Consider the following 14,089-nt stretch of genomic DNA (forward strand, 5'->3'; position numbering starts at 1 on the left):
TTTGCAATGAGATGTATAATAATTCAATTTGAATTGGATTGGATTATTCAATTTGAGTTTGAATTAAAATATATGATGGTTGAACGAATGTGTTTGGATTCGAAATGGATTTATAGCAATTCAAATTGAAATTTAAATTGGCCCGGATTTGGATGATGCACTGAGTGTAATCGAATTTGAAAGGATTTGTAAAGATTCAATTTGAATAAATTGAATTGAATCAGATTTGGAATAATTCAATAATTATATTTGAATTAGAAATGGGGTGTACGATGATTCAAATGAATAATTGAATTGGATTGGCGAAGCGATTGAACTAGAAATGAAATGAATACATCTCGTACGATTCGAATTGAATTGAAATGAATTTGTGGAAAGATCAACTAGAAAGTATTCGAATATAACTCGAATGATTCCAATTGCATTCAAATACAAAATTCGACGATGATTCAAATAGAGTTTGGCATTAATTCAAATATGGGTATTTGGATTAGAAATAATATTTGAACTTGAAGCCTCGGGATTTGAGATAGGTTTTGGATTCAAAAGAATTCAATTCAAATTGGATTTCTGCTAAATTGAGTCTAAGAGATAGATTTGATTTCGAGAGGTTCAAATTCAAATATCCACTCAAAGAACCATAACAACAATTAAACCAAAAATGCATATGACTTAATTTAATGCATGGATCAATTTAGAAGTTAATTTAGTGATCTCTGGAATACTTAGCCAAAATAATATATTTTTTTAATACATACATATGCGTGTGTGTGTGTGTGTATATATATATATATATATATATATATATATATATATATATATATATATATAGTTATTGGTTTAAATAATTAGAAAAGTTTTAATTTGTAGTGATTTTTTGCTATATTTCTATATGCTAAAACTCAGGATGTTACAAATTTACCCCCATTTAAAGGGAATCTCGTCCCCGAGATTTGGAAGGTTTTGAGAAGGGATCAGATAAATACTATATTTCATCGGATCTTTTTCTTCATCAACTGTTACTTCAACCTTCATGAAAACTCCATGATACTTGTCACACATAATTGTTGTCCTTTTTAACTAGACTAGCTGCCATATCCAAAATACCACTATGTCATTTTATATCTTTAATTACTGTAGTACTTGCGGCTTGGAGGAAGTTCCATAAAAGATAATATCTCTTATCCATATAGTTCTAGCACTTATTTCAACTTGGATAGTGTTTTATATTTCAAGTGCGTGTACTGCTGCTGTTATTTTCCAATTTAGAAGCTGGGTAGACTCGTCCATGTAGCTTCAGCTACCTTGACGTAGATACTATGAGTTTTCCTTCTTGTATGGGTATACATCCAAAATTTTGATATGACGTATCTTAAAGATTAGGTTCTTGACTTGTCCAAGAAACTTCTTGAGTTATCCATTTCTATTGAATTCTTTGTTATGCCCTCATTAATTTACGGTAAACCCCTAATTTATTCCAATTATAACGTTAACCAAGGGTATCTTCCATTTCTTAACCACTATATTATCAGTAACCTTAATTTGTCATGACCTACAATTCATATTGGTTTCCACCGAATATTGTCATGACTCCAAGTGATTCTAATATTTCCAATCTCAGGACTTCATTCTGAGTATATCCAACCATTAAGTATGTTTGATATCCACTAATCAAATTTGGTCCAGTGATAAAACATGAGATGATCCAAAACTTTAGGTGTTATTCTCTCCAGAACACCAATATTATCGTCTATGATCCCACTGATTACTTTGATTATCCATGAGTTGTCTGGCATCCACCGAGACTTTGTCGATGATTTTCTTTAATCCATTAGATATACCAATAACTCTTGGGTTTTGTTCTTATAACCTTTGCTAAATAGCGGTGGTTTAGCTGTCCTTGTATGCTAATCATCCTTGATTCCAACACATACTTATGCTTGTATCCTTAAACGGTATGGTTTCCAAGATTATGTGGGGCCACCCCACTTAAGGTGGTTTTGACTTCTAGTGTTCCATAGAGTATGCGACACTATAGTACTTTATCCATTCATAGATCGTTACCTTGTCCTTTGTTGGGATTTGGTTGTAGTTCTCACAAATCTGATGTTGCTCCAAAACACAGTTTAAACCTTTCAATTTCTTAGTCCAAAGACTGTTGATTGTCTTCTTAGTTCCTTTATAAAACTACACAGGTAGATCCTTTACTATCATCTGATATAGTCTTTTGGCTATCGGTTCGTTCATCCAGGAGTACTTTCGGTGACGGTCATCTCCATACTATAAGTACTTTCTTTTAGGAGAAAACTTGCAAACTTCTGTAAGTTCGGGTTTTAGGTTATTGATGTCAAGATTTTTCTTCAATATTCCCTAGGGTTATTGAGGTAAACTTCCAATTTCCTAGGCTGCATTGCCATATTGATGGTCAATTACTTAATTCCAAGATTATGACTTGTCATTTCTTTCAAAGGCTATAGGGTTTGCTAAAAACACTATCCCACTTAAAGAGATTTCAACATAAGATATCTAAAAGATATTTGATACTTATTCTAAGTACAAGGATCTCAAGAGAATTTTACAGCTATCAGAGTTTCCATGACAGGAGACACTATCCGAAGGGTGATAAAAAATACAAATCCAAGGTAAAGCCAAACAACGACTTAAGTTAAACTAGCTAGAGTATCCACTGGGATTGATAACCATTGATTCTTGGGTTTCTGATTATGGGTATCCTTTTCAAGGGTCTACATGATCTTCCATAGTCATTCTTATTATTGATGGTGATACTTCGATGATGTAGACTGGCGCAACAATCCGTTACTTCTGGGGACAATTCCTGGCAAAGTGTCCTAGTTCCTGGCAATTATAGCAAAGCTTTTGTGTGCTTTTGGTGTTGCACTGGGTCGCTGCTAGACAAATTGCTATAAATTGCTTGAGCTGCCTACATAAGAAGCATATCTTGTTGGGGTCTAACGTCTTCAGAGGTAGGTGTCACCGGAGCCGGCACCGCGAGTGGAAGAAGGATCGCCCGAAGCCTCGACGACATCGATAGAGTTCAGAGTTGTGGCAACGAAGTAGGGAGGAAGCCCACGGCGAGCCACCATCGTGCCGCCCAAGCGAGTCGAGGGCCCCTGCGGGACATTGGCGGGACTCGCACCGGAGCGGATGTGCCGCTGCTTATGCAGCGCACCGCTGTGGTGGCGATGCGGCCAAGGCAGCTCGGCCTAGGCACCTCCGGGGCGGTTGGCGCAGGCGTCAGCGATGGCAACTCCAAGGCAACATCAACGGGAATGTCGACTTCTGGCGGCGATGGGGTGGGCGTGCTCACGATCGATGAGTATGTGAATGGCGTAACACCATGGATGGGGCAGAAACCATAGGCGCATGAAGGGGCAACGTCGCCTGCGTCTGCCATGGTTGCAGTCGAGGGCAGGTGGCTCGGGTCAGCGCAAACCGGAGGGCGACGAGGCGGACGCGGGCCTTGGCGACCGCGTCCATGGGAGTAGCAGCCACGGTAACCGCGATCCAGAGGAGAACGATGGCCACCGCCATGATTGAAGTGAGGACCACGGCGACGACGTGTGAAGTGGCGATGGCGTTCCTGATGCAAGAGGCGAAGAAGAGCAATGACAATCAAAGATAAGTTCATCCTTGCCGTTCTCACCTTTTCTGTGATCGATGGAGGCCTTCGTACCTCCTCTTCTCTGTTGATTCACTTAGTGGAGATTCTCGTGCTTGATAACGTATTGAGAGTAAAGTAGACATTGAACAAATAGATTCAAATCATCAAATTTCTCATTAATAAATATGTGTTTAAATACATAGTGAAAGGATGCCCCTTCGGGAGACATCCCTCCCAAACAGGTGCCTAGTTTTCAACAGGCAAAAATAACTATCAGGCATTGGTCACTTTAATTCGTAACACATTCAACACACTGAGTGATGTGAATATACAGACTTCGTCGAGAATAATCACGTCACAGCTAAATGCATTTTATATCCGCACAATATCAGCTTTTGAATCATTAATCAGGCAGCCTCTAGTATCAGCTAGACAGAGCTCCATTAAGCGTATACTCAATCTATGCAGTGAGTTTATCTTAAAGAAGCGTAGTTCAAGTTGTGACACAGAGACAATCAACAGGTGTTTTTTTAAAAGGTAGAATTAACATAATTGAGATGATGATTGAACATGACTGCCGATAAATGGCATTGAGCTTCCAACCATCAAAATGAGCAACATGCAAAGTACTGTATGGGTAGGTGGAGACATACTAGTAATACACAACGGATCATGGTGAGACAGTGAGAGACCTGTGATATGATGGTAATAAAAAGAAAATTACACTAGTTACAACAGTTTTCACCAACAAATGCCCAATAGATACATCACCCACCACCTAAATTATCACATCTCTCAATGTGCTGTGACCTCTTATGAAACAGTTGCCTGGTTATGCTGTCCCAGACGATATACCGCAGCCTATTTCAATTTACAATTCACATTCTCCTGTTCCTCTCCCTATTCCAATCTCCTGTAGATCCCAGAGATGAGGTCAATGTTGCTTTCCTCAACTTCTGCTGGTTCTCAAACTCCTTCTCGAGCCGTGCCTGTGATGACACTTGGATCGGATGCCTTCCACCATTGCCATGGGGTTGCCTCATATCAGGCATTGATCCCCTCTCGGACCTGACAGGAGATACAGTGTCCTCAATAGGAACAGGCCACCTTATAGGCCCCGGCCCCTTACCAGGGTTATTCAAGCGTGTAGAATCATTCTTCCTGTCAACTACTTTCTTAGTAGAGTGATTGTTTCCATTCCGAGTTGCATCACTATTACGAGAACCTGATGAGCTCTCGGCTGTACCAAACGGGGATGAGGGCTTGCGGGCCTTCATCACCTTTTCAGATGGTGATTTTGGCCACTTAATTGTCCCATTGCTGTATCCTTGGGCACTCCATGATTCAGTGCTTCTCATATCACATAAGATCTCAGCAGCACGCAGTATCTTTGGTGATTCTGCTTGTGAAAAGCTCACATAAGTAAATCATCAAAAAAATAATAAACTGAAAATGAGTAACACCAACGAAATTCCCTAGAAAATAGTACTTCAAATGTATTAGAAACCTGCAGACTGTAGAGCACCTAGTCCTAGTGATAAAAAAATCCCAACAGGTTCTAGTCTGGCTGAACTTGCGTAATCTTACATTTTAGCAAAGGATAGTATAATATGATAAAAAAGATGTGGCGTCAAAATGCTTTAGGCCATCACTATAATACTGAGATATGCAGGCCACCAAAGCTTTTGTACATCTAGAGTAGTGATCTCAAAGCAAAATATTGTCCAATTAAATAAGAATTTATTAGCAACTTCGATTTTATCAAAGTAACTGGTACATAACAAAAAATTATTCCTTAATAGACTTCAGCGTACCTTGAGGTATTTTCAAAAGAGAATGATCACTGTCATGCTTCTGGAAACCATCTGAAGAGTCACCATGGTCCTGGGGTTGCAGTTGCTGAGAACCATGCTCGCTCCCAATTTTTCTTTGGTGAACATTTTGTACAAGTGATCCGGAAGTTGATTCTGTGCCACATAAATTATATCGTCCATCACACGAATCCATGATAGATAATTTTGCTACATCCATCTCTTGAAGAAGATCATCAATTTTGTGGACAGGCAAATCTTCATAATCTAGAGGAGTGAGATTGGATCCAACCCTCACCCATTGCCAGTGGGAGTTACTCCTACTCAACCCATGTTTACCACAGTCAACACTTGGTCGATAACCCCCAGCTTGTGAGTGTGACCAAGGAAATGGTGGCAAACTAGCTCCATGAACTGTCATGGAAGGCATATAAGGCTTAACTGTAACTGAGCTCTCACTTACAGGTGACAAAAGAGAGTCCAGATCTTGTCCTTGCGAAAGTGTTAATCGCCTTAGCATATCTTTTGGACATCGAAGTGCAGTATCAGTATCGCAGACACTGATTTGTGAAGAGTCCTGGGTAGTATTAACAAAAAAAATCAAAGAAGCTTCAAGGCGCTTCTAGGCAGGATGATGGTAGAAACACTAATAATTTTACCTTAATCAAGGAGGATGGCTTATCACCAGAGTGCTCCTTGATGTCACAACTAAAAGTGCTTGCTGAAGGAAGCTTAGGGCTCAGGATGAAATTAGCATCCTTTCCATAGCAACCGTCCATGCCAGAAAGCATGGAAAAGGCTTTTCTGACAGAGACTAGGAGTTCATCTTTCGTGCGCAATACCTTCTTTCCTTTTTCTCTTCCTAAACTGGAATACTTGTAAGTGCCACTAAGAAGTTCGCTCAGTGAGAGGTTCTCAATGTGATTTGTGATGTCACGGATATCAGATTTAAGGCCATGTGCCCCTGAAGAAACATGTCAAACACTGTAAGTTGTGATGCAAGAATAAGTTTGATCAATGACACGAGGCACAGATTTCCCATAAATAACATTTAGACCTACAAATAACATCATTGCATTGTTGGACATGACTGTAGCATGTCTTCAATTAGTCTATACAACTAAAGGCATGCAAAGCAACAAAGAGAAGGTACCATCAATCACCAAAAAGAAGAGTGGAAACAGGAAAAATTAGTTAACAACATTTTTATTTATCAAAAAATGGGATTTGAAATCCAGAAAAGCAACAAGGAAAAAAGAAAATAGAAACACTGATAGCTAAAAGAATCATGTCATGCCCATGGTGCTGCCAACCTTTGTGTGAGAGTAAACAAACTTCAAAGGAAAAAAGTTGGGTATAGGCACAGGGACAATTTATACCCTTTTTTAGAAATATTAAATGGCAGATGGAAAAACAAGTGGTATTGCCCAGACAGGGAAAATATCTCGTTATGGGTGAGAAGATCATAAACTATCACGTAAGATTTGATTGAACCTCAGTCAATAGAATCTAATTTAAAAAACTTTGACCACCAAAAAACAAATCAACTATGGAAGAAGTACAAAGAAGTCACAGATCCATACAACTAGCTATATTTGACAGAAATTGCATAAATAAATTTCATTGACATCTAATTCTTACTTAAGAGGACAGAGTGTCAAATAATATGATCAAAAGAATGCCCATCTTGTAAAACTACAACTCGTATATATTCCTTTTCTTTGGAGAATGGCATATGATTAGAGGTCAAAAATGAACAGACGTAGAGTAACATGTACTGGTGCAGCATTGATTATATTGATACTGATAAATCAAGAGCTAACCTTCCTATAGGAAGATCTAATATGTTTAAGTTTGAGATGTCTGAAAAAAGTAGCAGATTTACATATAAAGACATTATACAACAATTTATCTACTAAGATTGTATAATCATCAGAGTCAATGAAAGAAAAATAACTAGAGAATTCACTAAGAAATAAAGTCATGATGTAGCTGCAACCAGTTACTACATACCAAGCACGCTGTTTCCCAAGAAACCAGAATCAAAATTTGCTAAACCCGCCTTTGATGAGAAACAATCATATTTAGATCTGACACCAGACCTAACATTCTTCTTATCAATTCTCTTTGCATCAGAAATGCGCTTCTGCTTGAGCAACCGAGATTTTTCTGTGTATAATTAATTAAGATAAGTGCAAAAGTATTTGTTGTCAGAATATCAAACTAAACAGTAGCATGGGTACTAGAGCGAGTAAAAAAAATACCACTCACAGCAGAGTGGAGCTATATCAGACATGTATCGTAAAAAGCAGAGTTTGGCAAGCAGTACAACATTGTGATTGAAAATAGTGTCTATTAATTTCATATGAGCCAAATGCCCGGTTACTAGTAGGAGGAAACAGCAGACTTTTCCTTTTTTTGACCAGCGATACATGATGAAGGGTAAATCAAATCTTTTGCTTGACCAGAGCTCATTAAAGAAAGGTTAATCAACTGAACACGGCTGTTGGGTTTTTTAAGCATTTAAATACTATCGCTGGATGATGTTTACAGTTCTGCTAGGATATACTAAATTGAATAGATTTACCAAAAATGTTCATTACTCGTAAATCACTCTAGTATAGTAAGACAAAAAGCCAGGCATATTCAAGCTATATCGTAGATAAGTTGGCTATTACCCCAGCCTACGGAAACATAGCCCCATAAGAGGAACACCAATACGAAAGACATCTTTAAATCAAGATATTCTGAACAGTACAAGTCTACATGATAAATTTTTTAGGACTAAAAAATATAGGGGTCAGAGCAGCCTAAACAGGAATAGTCGACAAGCTTAGCATTCCGTTCATACTATACATTCGCCTTAAAAAAAATTGATTCCTAGAGTAACATCCCTATAAACTCATTGTGCAACCAAACTGTTAGATACATATAATTAGGCCCTGTTTGTTTCAGCTTCGGATTGTGGCTTTCAGCTTTTACAATCCGAAGCTGAAACAAACAGACAGCTTTTGGTTATAGCTTTTTAAAATCTGCTGGTTGGATTGTGGGAATCTGAGAAGTTGATTTTTCTCAGCTTTTGATAGATTGTGAAGGTCCATTTTACTAAACTATTTATCAAAGTTTTTTAGAATCTACAACCTAAAAGCTTTTCACAATCCAGCTTTTTACAATCCAGCTTTTCACAATCCAGCTTCTATAAGCTGCTTTTCAGAATCTCTAGCTGAAACAAACAGGCCCTTAGTATGTGTAATATCACTGTGTTATAAGAGGTATCCTGCATATTGTCCACCTGTACATGTATATATACTGGCTTATGGCCTCCATGGAATACAAGTTGCTATTCCTAACGCAAACATATATTAAACTTTTACAGTGCTACAAGATTACAGCATCTTTGCAAATCTGCCAGGCAAACATAGCTTCATTGCCACCATGATTGTGAACATGTCCCCAACAAACTTAACTTCAATCCCAATATTGCAAATTTGCCTGGTGACTGCATGAATCAGAGCTGAGTGAAGGCAAGACCACTCCAACTTTTGGAAGGGAAATTTTTGTTAGTGCAAGGACAACTTGATTTCTCCTCAACAAATTATTGAAGGTTAAGGGTAGCTGTTAGAAATTAAAATGGACAAGTCCAAGGACGACTTGATTTCTCCTCAACAAATTATGGAAGGTTAAGGGTAGATGTTAGAAATTAAAATGGACAAGTCTGTGTAAAGAACTTGAATACAAGAGAGCAACACAGCTGCTTCTCCCCAGTCTCTGAACTCATCATTGCAATATTATTACTATATTATACTGCCAGCATAACAAAGCTCTGATTGGAAAGGGCCAGAAAAAATTTATGAACGCATGCAGGGAGTTATATTGTGGGTAATAAAAAGAGAACTATATAATGTCAAATTAAACAGCAGTAAATGAAGAAATGAAACTTTATAATTTACCAGATGGTGTGCACTGCATCAATTCAGGCACATTCTTCTGTGACATGAAGTCATGTCCCTTAGCTTCAGCATCTCTAGCAGTTTGTACTGGCTCAAGTTTTGGCCTTTTTGAACAAGGTGGACCGTCCAATAACTTTATGGACTTTTTGGCCATTATCTTGCTCTCTTGCTTATGCAAGGATTGAACAGCATCATTTCCAAGATAATCGCATTTGCCATTATTATCAGACTTGATGCCAGGACCAAGAGATTTCTGCATAGAGACTTCCAAAGAAGTCCTTTTACTTCTATACGATGGATAACTTTCTGCATTCTGGTTGAGTTGCTTCACATCTGCACATGCGTGTTTTTGAAAGATCAGTCAATCACCAGTAAATCATTTTTTAAAGCATACACAGCGTAAAACCTTTAGACAATTAAAACACATTGTCAAAATAATCCTACAGTATAGCAGAAACTTTCCTAAGGAACAGAATTAATTATTTGTCACTTCAAACGAAGGACATCAAAATATTTTTGAAGGTTAAAATAATATACATGAATCAATGTGTCAAAAGGAAATTCAATATCCAAGCCACAAAGGAGTACTACAGTGGTGGAAACTGCCAAACTGGCAAGTGTATTTACATTTCCAAAGTTTATAAGGTTTGCATGCTTTTACGTGTGTCTTGCTTGCCTATTTATCTGAACGCCCTCAAAAGGAATTTTTGTGATCTTTGTCGACCATCAAAATGCCTCTAAAGGAGCTTCACCACATTACATTCACAAGTAAATTCACAACATTATCTACTATCTGAAAGCTCTCTCTAAAGGAAATTCACCACATTACCTTTATGGGCAACAGCATTGACAGCTCAACAGTATTAACGCAAAGCATTTTATACAAATTAAAAAAAAAATCACAGAACAAAGTGACATCAGGTGCATTTGGCAACTTTCCATTAGCAGAAGCACGACGGTTATCCACATAAAAGGTCAAAACAAATAGTAAAAGAACTATTAAAATTTTAAGTTCACCATTCCCCTGCCTTAGGCCAAATAATCAACACATAAAAGCAATAACCTAAGGGCCTGTTTGTTGGGCTTCTGCTTCTGGCTTTTCTGCTAACAGAAGTCAGAAGCCCAAACAAACGGGTTGCTAAAAAGTGGCTTCTGAAGAAGTCAAAAATCTGCTTCTGAGGAAATGAACTAGAAACTGAGAAGTTAGCTGAGAGTAACTTTTCTAGTTTTTGGTGTGCTGGGAAGCTAAAAATTTGTTATAAAAGCCAAAAGATAAAATCCAAAAGCAGCTTTTCAAAAAAGCCAAAAGCACAAATTTTCAGAAAAGCCAAAAGCAATAGTAGCAAACAAACAAGCATAGCTTTTAGGGCCAGTTTGTTTGAACTTCTGCTTTTGGTTTTTCTGAAAAGTTGTTTTGGATTTTTGCTGTTGGCTTTTACAATGAACTAGAAGCTAAGAAACTAGCTAAGAGTAGCTTTTTTAAGAAGTTGGGTGCTGAGAAGTTAAAACTTTTCAGCAACCCTGTTTGTTTAGGCTTCTAGCTTCTGGCACCAGAGAAGCCAAAAGCAGAAGCAGCAAACAAACAGGGTCTAAGTCTGTGTTCCAAAAGCACAGAAAATGAAACCAAGCAGATAAAATATTTCATAAGTAGAAAGAATGAAATCGATTTTCACAGAAAATACTCACGTAAAAATGAATAAACAACAAATTAGGCTAAACATTTCCATGCCATTGCTGGAATTCAATACACAATCAAGTAAAATGCAGTCTACCCAACGTCCAACCGGAATCAGGGTACAGAACCAACTAGGCTGCAGTGTTGGTTCCATGTTCAAATAATGAAAGATCACTACACCAGTACAAGGGTGAGAGAGCTACAATCCATTTCTCAACAGTAAACATAAATGCACGGCTCTCCTACTGCGCTGTTGCAAGTTGCTCTGAGAAACTGACTCCCCATGTCTCTGCAGCTAAGTGGTATACTTGAAAATCCCTTGTGCAATAATCGAACATAATAACAGCAAGCCCAAAGGAAACCAGCTGCAGAAAAGCTAAGCTACATTTGTTGCTCAACGCAAAGCGGTAGCCAGCTTGGAGGGTTAACATAGGCACAAATTCTGCCCACTCTTCCTCAACAACGATCCACACAAGTAACCATGAATAGATTTGAGGATCACAACATAAGTTTCCGAAGTGAGACCACTCAGCGCCGATAAATACACAGAATACATCAGCAGAAGAACAAAAACATTTGTTGATGCATGTAGGAACATTAAAAAGGCAAACTTCAAAATATGGTAAGATGGTAGGGTGTAAATCATGTCTCCTTGGATCAAAATATTGCCAGGGATCCTCAAATATACAGAACTTCCAAAATGGCAAAATAACCTTGAACCCACAGAAAATGGCCAAATACAAATGCACAGGTCATAACTTCATTGATGCTGCAGTCAAAATAGACTCCAGAAGATATAGATATTTGCTCATATAAGAGAAGCTAAATAAAAAAAGGTTGGCCTAAATCAGACAAAAAGGGACGACTTCATCAATTTCTAGGCCAATAATCAAATCATGAAAAATAATGTGACCTGTGCAAGCAGCAGAACCCAACACGTCACCTCCTCAAAATTATGTTGTGTTTGCTGGCGTCTAACATGCCAACAAAATCTCATGATCGTACTTACTGCCATTATCAAGCCAAACCTCTAGCTATCCCACTTTTAGGATGAAACAACTATCGAATCATGGCTATTACAAAAAAATTGGTTGATGTCAGCATTTATAACTGATTTCTTGCGCAATGGACAACGGAATACCAAACCAGCGCCAAAAGAGGGGAAGGGAGCACTAGCAAAGATAATAATTGTTTCTCTACCCATATAAATGTCGCCAGAACACACAAATCAAAAAGGACAACCACAGGCCAACAATAAAAAGGGTGTACCACATAATAACCAATCGCAAGCATTTACAGACCGCCAAAAGGCAGGTAACACTGCGTACCAATCGCAAGCATTTACAGACCACCAAAAGGCAGGTAACACTGCGTATATAATCAATCGCAAGCATTTTCGGGCCGCCAAAAAACAGGTAGCACTACGTAATCTATCACAAACAAGTACAGATCACAAAAAAAACAGGGCCCAATGCATATCTCATCGCAAACAAGAGACCAACCAATCCAGTAAAACTAACACCAAGGCCACAAACATCATCAAGTAGAGCTCACCCATCTGCTGCGATGAGTTCCAGAACCTATCCACTTGGCTTCTCCTTCTCGTGTCACAATTCATTAACACACATATCTGCACGGCAGTGGGAACTCATCCGAGCAAACATATAATCAATTAACCAAAACGAATCAGATACAAAACGGAAGCCCCTTCCTCCCCTCCGTCATCTCAAACAAAATAGAAATTACTTACTAACCACAACAAATCACTCCAGCGTCCCCACTAATACCAGGAACTGCAGCAAAAAAAGATCACTTCCATACCAAAAACAAGCCGAGGTGAGGTCAAATCGACTCCCACAAACAATCCAAATCACACCCTACTCTTCCACCACGACCATCCAAACACAACCGCCAGCCCCGCACGCGACCAGACAGCACAAAAGGAGCGGGAAGAGGTTATACCACCGCCGTGCCGTCGATCCGCGTCCGCGCAGCGCCTCAGAACCTCCCCACCCCCGCCTCCGCCGCCACCTCCGACGCCGCTCCCGTCCACCCCGTCCACCGCCAAAGTCTTCCCGAAATCCACCTTCGCTGTCAACGGCAGCTCTACCGCATCCATCCACGGGGCTCCGAGAGGCCAAACCCCTCAGGAATCGCACACCGCCTCACCGCCAAAACTGCCCCGAATCGGCGCCGTCCCCGGCCGCGCGGCCGCCGAATCGGGCCGCAGGGGTCCGCGGGGAAGCTGATTCGCGCGAGATCTGGCAGGATCGGTGGCCTGCGGGGGCGGCGGCGCGGCGGGGGGAGGAGCAGGAGCAGGGAGCGGAAGGGGAGGGGGACATCTAGGGCTTGGGGCGGAGGTGGGTGGGGTGGGGGAGGAAAGGGAAAGGGGGGATGTGAGGGAGCGCGGAGGTATATATAGTTTTCGGGAAAATACACGGCGCCGGTGGGGGCCAACGGCCGTCTCACGCACTCGCTGCGAGGCGGGGCAGCCCAACCACACCACACCATAGCAGCTTGGTTTTCAGGATTTTCTTTTCTATTTTTTTTCTTTACCATTTCTCCACTACTTTTAATTTTTCTTTCGTCGTGCATCTTATCCCCGTTCTGCCTCCTCTCCTTAATTCTACGTTGACAGGTGGTTTCTCTGCTCCCGTCTCACCCTCTCCTAAATCCCGTACATCCACATAATCCATGTGACTTCGCAACCCTCGTTCACCCTTTCTCCCCTCCTCCTCCACTCCAATCCATCACGCAACCGCCCTAAGCTCTCAACCCTCGTTCGTCCCCCTCCTCCCTCCCAAATCCCGCTCTTCCACTCCCTTTCCATCCTCCACGATCCCGCACCATCGTCGTTAGCTTACGACCGAACACTCATCGCGACCAGGCAAAGGACGATCTCTGTGGGATGGTGGAACAGGAGCGCGCCGAGGATTGCCACCATAATTTTGCGCCCTTGCTATCAGTTTGTTGGGCCTCATCTTCTGCGACGTGCCGTTGCAAGAGGTGCTCACCGTCCTACTGTAGGTGT

The 14,089-nt window shown here is 40.2% G+C and overlaps 1 protein-coding gene across 3 annotated transcripts; it reads right to left on the reverse strand.

Moving 5' to 3' along the window:
* Positions 1-4,310: 4,310 nt before the first annotated feature.
* LOC133922311 (uncharacterized) lies at positions 4,311-13,435 on the reverse strand. Of its 3 annotated transcripts, none has more exons than XM_062367593.1 (6): positions 13,021-13,435; positions 9,384-9,716; positions 7,447-7,602; positions 6,093-6,397; positions 5,437-6,010; positions 4,311-5,021 (listed from the first exon to the last, which is right to left on the reverse strand). In XM_062367593.1, exons 1-6 carry the CDS (start codon positions 13,175-13,177, stop codon positions 4,501-4,503), a joined length of 2,046 nt encoding a protein of 681 aa, XP_062223577.1. In that variant the 5' UTR covers positions 13,178-13,435; the 3' UTR covers positions 4,311-4,500. The 3 variants fall into 3 exon arrangements, with proteins under 3 accessions (XP_062223577.1, XP_062223578.1, XP_062223579.1); XM_062367594.1 differs by lacking the exon at positions 13,021-13,435 and adding an exon at positions 12,613-12,989; XM_062367595.1 differs by lacking the exon at positions 7,447-7,602.
* Positions 13,436-14,089: the final 654 nt, after the last annotated feature.

The sequence above is a fragment of the Phragmites australis genome, chromosome 6 (genome assembly GCF_958298935.1).
Source record: "Phragmites australis chromosome 6, lpPhrAust1.1, whole genome shotgun sequence".
Taxonomy (NCBI): domain Eukaryota; kingdom Viridiplantae; phylum Streptophyta; class Magnoliopsida; order Poales; family Poaceae; genus Phragmites; species Phragmites australis.